Source organism: Dendrobium catenatum, unplaced genomic scaffold (genome assembly GCF_001605985.2).
Source record: "Dendrobium catenatum unplaced genomic scaffold, ASM160598v2 fragScaff_scaffold_1179, whole genome shotgun sequence".
In the NCBI taxonomy this organism is placed as follows: domain Eukaryota; kingdom Viridiplantae; phylum Streptophyta; class Magnoliopsida; order Asparagales; family Orchidaceae; genus Dendrobium; species Dendrobium catenatum.
The window spans coordinates 439,362-446,453 of record NW_021319641.1 but is presented as its reverse complement, the minus strand read 5'-3'; the positions used below and the strand labels follow the sequence as shown (position 1 = coordinate 446,453).

Here is a 7,092-nt window from a genome sequence, read left to right as displayed (position 1 = left end):
TTTTTTTAATACTCTTCTCATATATCTAATTAAAATTAAACACTTGCACATTCTTTAAAAAAATCCCAACTTTCTTTTAAAATACTCTGCTTATTCTTAAGAAAATAAAAAGCTAATAAAATAAAATATAGTGTAAATCTAGGATGATAAATGAGTTCAGCGAAGCTCAAGCTCAACTCATTAAAGTACATTATGGCTCGAGTTTGGCTCAAGCTCAACTCATTAATGTAGCTCATATTGGCCTGTTGATTCAGAATTTTGACTATCGGTTTAAAGATTTTGGATGCAAAACTTATATATGTGATTAAGATGTTTACTCTTTTTACCCTAAATACTCCCCTCTCTTAAAAAATATTCTTATTGGAGAAGATGTTAATAGCGCAAATCACACCCTCGCGTCTGATTAATTATTCTGTGCGGATGTCAAACGTCATCCGGAGACTAACCAGAATGTGTCACGTCACCCCTTCGCTTGGTACTGCTCAATACCGCTTGGCAATGCTGACGTGACACATTCTGATTGGTCTCCGAACGACGTTATGTATCCGACTTCTGCACAGAATAATTTATCCTCATGTCGATAGCTCGGTGAAGGAGGCATAGCTTGATTTTCAATAGATAAAAAAAGAATGAATTCCAATAGCATTTAATATAGAAATGACAAAAGTTTACCTTTAATAAAGGTACTTGTAGTTTTTTTTTTTTCAACATATAAAATAATATTCAAATTTTATTTTGAAAAATATGAGCAGGCTCACTACCCAACAAGCTGAGTTTTGTCAAACTCAAACTCATTTAATATTTGTGCTTTAATTTGAGCTCGAGCTCATGATTTGATATACTCGACTCACAAGCTCATTATGAGTTGAGTTCGAGCTAGATCGGCTCATTTAAGTATAGTGTAAAAAATATAATATATTTGAAATACTTAGAGTTGTTTATTTTTAATGAACATTAAATAAATAATGTGATTATTTTTTAATTTGATTTAAAATAAAGTAATCCAACTTAACTGCGGGAGGTCAGACGGCAATGGTGGGTGACGGCGAGGAGAGCCAAGTAAGTTTGTGATGTATTTCGAATTCAATAAGAAAAAATAAACTAGTTTTGAATAGATCAAATATGATTAAAATTTATGATAATTTTATTGTGCATTCATTCTTCATCAAACAAAACATCAATTTGTTAAAAAAAAAAAAAAAAACAAATACGAGGGGTTAAAAAGAATGCCACGTGATGTCAATTTTTTTTTTTGGGAAATTAGGGGCAATGCTCAAACATACACACACAACACATACATGAGACCGAAACCCATGACCTCTTAATTAGGAGAAATTATTATGTGTGGAGATCGAATGCAGAATGTCGTTCGGAGACCAACCAGAATGCACCATGTCAGCAGTACCGAGCAGCGGTATTGAGCGGTACCAAATAATACCGAGCACAGGTTGATGTGGCGCATTTTGATAGGTCTCCGTATGACATTCAGCATCCGCACAGAATAATTAGTCCTTAATTAGAAGCCAAACTTCCCACCAATAAACCAAAAAGAGCTGCTTTTTAATAACAATGTTATATCAAAAGAGAATGGGTGGTTGAGTTTTGGTAGATTATTAGGTGCGTCTTGCTTTTCACTGATGCTGTAACGCCTTAGCTTCCACGATTTTTATTTAAGTGATCTAGGCCTTCAAGCCACATGATTTTTTGTTGACGAAACGCCCTCTTGCTCGCTTGGCTTTCAAGCGCATTTCAAAAGAAAGAAAATCTATATAAAAATATCCTGATTAAATAATTAAAAAATTGGGCAGCTTCCTTGTTATTTTATTTTTCAGATCTCAGCAACCTTTGTTTGGGGTGCTATTATTCTGTGAGGACACAAGACGGTTCTCCCGTCCGGTTACGCCCTCGGTACTGAGTGGTACTGAGCGCTCGGTATCGAGTACAGTGCATTTTTTGGGCGATTTAGCGCATTGTTATTGGTGTCCGGGCGAATTCGGACGCCACACATAATAATTTTTCTCGTTTGGGACAGGCTTTCTTACTGCTTTATAACTTTTTATTATAAAAGTTTAAAAATTAAAATTTTTATATTAAAAATGCTTTAAAAAGCAATAAGAAAGTCGTCCAAAACAAAGCCTCAATCATAATTTTGATTATTACTTTATGTACATCAATTTTACAAAGAATTAAGGAAATTATCCCAATCGAAATCTAAGAATATGTTTGGGATGGCTGTAACTTTTTATAGATGTGAATATAAAACTGTTGTAGAGAAACTAATTATTTTGAACACAAACATTTTTTGAAACCGATAAAAAAATAATGATCAAATAAAAATTATGATTGCAATCTAAAAAGCAAATTAATAAGAAAACTATCCAAAATGAAGCTTAAATTAGACTTATTTTGAAATAAATGCACACATAAAATTCATCTCAGCTCCATTAAGAATCTTGTTGTGGAATCAAACATGACGTTACTTGTTGATTTTTTCTGCTGAGCTGATCGCTAATAGAGGAAAATATCTCATTTAAGTCACAGGTTGATAAGAATTGTGGCGTAGTAATCAACAAATCCTTTAAGCTTTTGGAATGGCTTCTCATTATCGGCATCCCATTGAATTGATTAGTCTTCTTAAGATCTTTAAATAATGGAGCATGCTTCTAGATCTTCTAATTTAAAAATAAACCTGCAGCTAAGACCAGCAAGTTTTTTAATCAACTTTCTTAATTATTGAAATGATTTTGATGATGCAATATTTAGTGCGACTTCAATCTTGCTGGGGTTTGCTCATATTTTTCTTTAAATATATTATTAGATTTATTCTCTTTTATGATGTAAAGATTTTGACTTTTAGGGTATGTTAGGAACAGCGTTTTCATTGTTTTGTTTTTCAAATAACAATCATAATATCTTTTAGCTACTACTTTTATACTGTTTTTTCACTGCGTTTTAAAAATACTTTGCAACAACAATTTCATAACAAATGTAATAAAACATGCAGTTGTCTCAAACAAATTCTTAAGCTTCGTTTGGAATGATTTTCTTACTACTTCTTAAAGCTGTTTTATAGTACAAAATTTAATTTTTATACTAAAAAGTTGTTTTAGAAAACAGTAAGAAAGCTATCTCAAACGAAATCTTAGACTTCATTTGGAATGACTTTCTTACTGCTGCATAAAATAGCTTTCTAGCATAAAAATTTTTATAGTACAAAATTTAATTTTTATAGTACAAAATTTAATTTTTATACTAAAAATATGCTTTAAGAAGCAAAAAGAAAGCCGTCCCAAATGAAGTCTTAAGTCTTTGATTAGTGGCACAAGTATTTTTGAGTAGAAAAGGTTTAACATTGCAGCATAATTCTTGGTAGGTTCAAGTCAGCCTCATCTCAAAAGAATTCAACTAATTCTTGGTAGGTTCAAGTCAACCTCTCTTATGATGGAATAAATATGAATTCAATTTCGTGAAAAGAATATTGCCATCATTCACAAATTAATGAGCAAAAAGCTGAAGACTTTTATTCAAAATTGTATATCTAATTAATTTTCTTCTTCTTCTTCTATAAAAAGAAAAGAAAAGAAAAGAAAAAAAAAAGCTTTCAACGATGTATCATCATCTGCTGGCAATTTTAATAAAAGTAAGAGAAAATAAAGCAGTTGTTCACCATACATGATGCAACACAGAATATGAAGTGTCTGCTCTGAGCCTCTGCTCATTGATAAACCACCTCCACCAACAAACCATTTCTATGAAATAAAACTTTCCATTCCCACTTATTGACGTAATAGTTCTTTCATAAGCTCATTCAATATACTGATAAAATAATAGAGGAGATAAATGTGCAAAATTGCTTGTTATTTTAAACTAGATTTATCAAATAAGAAATATATATTGTGCAGCCCTTAGAATATATAAAAAATGTCAATAAATGAAAACTTATAATTCAATTAAAAGATACTTTATATGGCTTACAAAAATTCTAAGTGCATAAAATACAATGATTGATTTTTATTTGAAATAAAACCGGCTATATTAAAAGCCTATATGAAATGCCAGCTATGTGAAGATATATTAAAATGGAGGTAATTTACTTATTTACCTTTATATAGTTGATCTTAATTTTGTAGACAATAATCTACTAATGATTGAGGAAGCAAAGCATGGGGCAAGAATTTAAGATGACAAATATAAAAATGTATTTCTTATTTTCTTTGAATAGAAGTGAAGACAAATCATGAAGGCATCTTTTTTAGCTCTCAAGAAATTCAAGATGACGAAATACAAATTGATAAACACACCTATGAAATTTAGAACAAAATTATCAAAAGAATGATGTAGGCAAAGAAGTGGATCCAACTTCAAAAGTTAATTGGAAGTTTAAGATATTAATTTGATATGTACAATCCTAGATAATTTTTATGGCGTTAAAATTGCAAGATACTTTATGGAAAATTCGATTGAGATTCACTTGAAAGCAGCTAAGATAAATCTTCACTACATCAAAGTTATCCAAGTCTAGCAGCATTATATTGATTTTTAATAAATTTCAACTTACCGGATACGTACTTAGTAGTGATTGAGCTGGAGATTAAGTTGATAGAAAAATCATAAATGGTTTGGTGCTTTATTATGGAGACAGTAGTTTCACTCGGTGTTCAAATAAACAACAAATTGTTGCTCTTTCCATGTGTGAAGATGCATATATTGTAGTATCTTCATGATTGTGCCCATGGCTAAGGAAACAGCTGAATGGAAATGGGTGTGCTAAAAGTGATCGAAGCTATAAAAGTCTATGTAGACAATGGAAAAATAATAAGATTGAAAAATAATTTCATGCATCATGAAAGAAAAAAAGGGTATTGATGTCTGTTTCCACTACTTAAGAGATCAAATCAAGAAGAAGGAAATCCAAGTAGAGTTTGTTAAAATTGAGGATAAAGTCACAAATATTTTCATTAAGCCACTTGCTATGGAACATTTCATAAAATTGAAGGAAATTCTTGGCATGGCCAATGGAACAATGTTTTGTTTTATGGGGAAGTGATTCAAAATAATCTCTAAAATAAGTAAGGCATGTTTTGGGCATCCAGAAAAATTCTATTTGTAAATTATTGTAGAAATATGTAAATGTTTAATTAAGATGTTAGATGGTAGGAAGTACTTGGAAGGTTTATCAAATCAACATCTAAAACTCTCCTTATGCTAGCAAGTATAAATAAGTTCCATGATTTAACAATTTGTATAAACTAAATTCTAGAACAAATAGTTTAATACAAGCCTGAGTGTTTTCTTTCACCATCTTGTACATAAAATTTTCTCATTTTATCAACTATATATCCTTTACATATAAATAGTCTATAATAAGACATTACTCATGCACGACTTAACTTATTTATAGGTTGTGGAGCAATGCCATGTTATCCTCGGAGATCATGCTTAGACCTTATGCAATTGGTTGATTAAATGATTGGATCTTCACTGCATATCTCTTTCATATAAATTATTAGAAATGCTATTGAGGAGCAATGACTTTATGGATCCCTTAATCTGATGACTTGGAGCACTAAATCCATCTCCATGTTGGTACATGAAATTTGCCATTCTTGCAAGATTTATAGAAGCATCAATGAATCTTTGAGGAAATAGTGGCTTAGAACAAGCTGAATATTCTCTGTTCAGATCATTCCATGCATCATTTATCAATATTGATATATATAAGCGAGCTTCTTCCTCAGAAGCTCCTGTTTCTTTCATGTAGCATTGAACTGATGTTGCGACATCGCCTCTCTCTTGTTCTGCCTGTATATTTAATTTCTAAAAATTAAAGAATCAACATATGTTATATATATAATGTTCTAATTTGGTTGCGTGCTCACCGATGATGTTGCTAAGTCGTTGCAGAGGCGGAATATTAGGGATGGTAATCGAATGATATTTGGAAAATCTTGAAGTTGCTGTAGAGTCTCCTTACTTATTTTACATTTTAATAAGATATAAGCATGGAAAAGTATGACATGGCCTGATATTGAGATGGAAGCATTAGAAAGATACTCTTTTAGTGTTGGAATGTATCCTTTCTTATGCCATTTTGCTTCTACCAAGAATGTCTTGAATAAGTCTGCCCACTGCAATATATTTGAAGTAGAAAATTTCAATAATTTTAAGTTCAATACATTTATAAGGAATTGTGAGAGAATATAGAAAAGATAAAATACCACTCTTTTAATATAAGGTATGGCTTCCAATCTATCATCTAAATAGAGATGATTTGTGACTCCATTGATAGTGTCGTTGAGGGCAGAAAAACAAATCTTCATATAATATGGAAGTTCTACGATGCCTTTGATGTCCCAACTAACAAATTCATGAAGATAACATATATAATAATAAGCTCAAATTTATGATGTCCTAACTTATGATGCTTTTGCTTTGTTTATATGAATGATTCGATATAGGAAATAAATTAATAAAAGTAACAAAATTAAAATGAAAGGAAAAGAAATGAAAAGATGAAACAAACCGATCAATAATTTGGGTAAAGAGCTCAAGTTCTTCAAGGGATCCATAAACATCATAAACGTCATCAATAGTTGCAATCAACATACCAACTTGAGTAAGTTTTTCTCGGCAAAATCCATAATCAGGATGATGAACAATTCCAACAACATAAAAGAAGCATTCCATAAGCCTGTCTCTTGAGAAGTTTATTGTTTTTCCCAGATCCAATCTTCTCCACCAGCTATTAATTATTACATTTCATGGAAAAACAACATGAATCACGCATGTTCAATATATATATTTTAAAAAAAATCTGAAGACTTCGGCGATGAAGCGTTTTTTTGTTTAAATTAGGTACCTTCCGGCGTGTTTTAATTCCTTCTGATGAATGCTTTGGACCTTGTTGAAATGGATTTTAGCGAGATGAAGCAATGGAGGGCTCATGTCATCTTCAAGCTCATACATGTCTATATACATCCGAGCTTCCATCCATGGCATCCTGCGATGGAGGGGGAGATCCAAAGCATGGCCTATTGCACTCTCAATGCTACCCGGTAAAATTTCCTGCATATTCTCCCTGTTCATGTGTTT

General features: G+C 31.5%; 1 protein-coding gene across 1 annotated transcript; it reads right to left on the bottom strand.

Annotated features, from left to right (window-relative positions):
• Positions 1–5,231: 5,231 nt before the first annotated feature.
• Positions 5,232–7,082, bottom strand: LOC110100455 ((-)-alpha-terpineol synthase-like). The gene is made up of 5 exons (XM_020827967.2): positions 6,860–7,082; positions 6,524–6,742; positions 6,219–6,357; positions 5,880–6,128; positions 5,232–5,802 (listed from the first exon to the last, which is right to left on the bottom strand). The coding sequence occupies exons 1-5, from the start codon at positions 7,069–7,071 to the stop codon at positions 5,479–5,481; spliced, it is 1,143 nt and encodes a 380-aa protein (XP_020683626.2). The 5' UTR covers positions 7,072–7,082; the 3' UTR covers positions 5,232–5,478.
• Between the last annotated feature and the right edge of the window lie 10 nt (positions 7,083–7,092).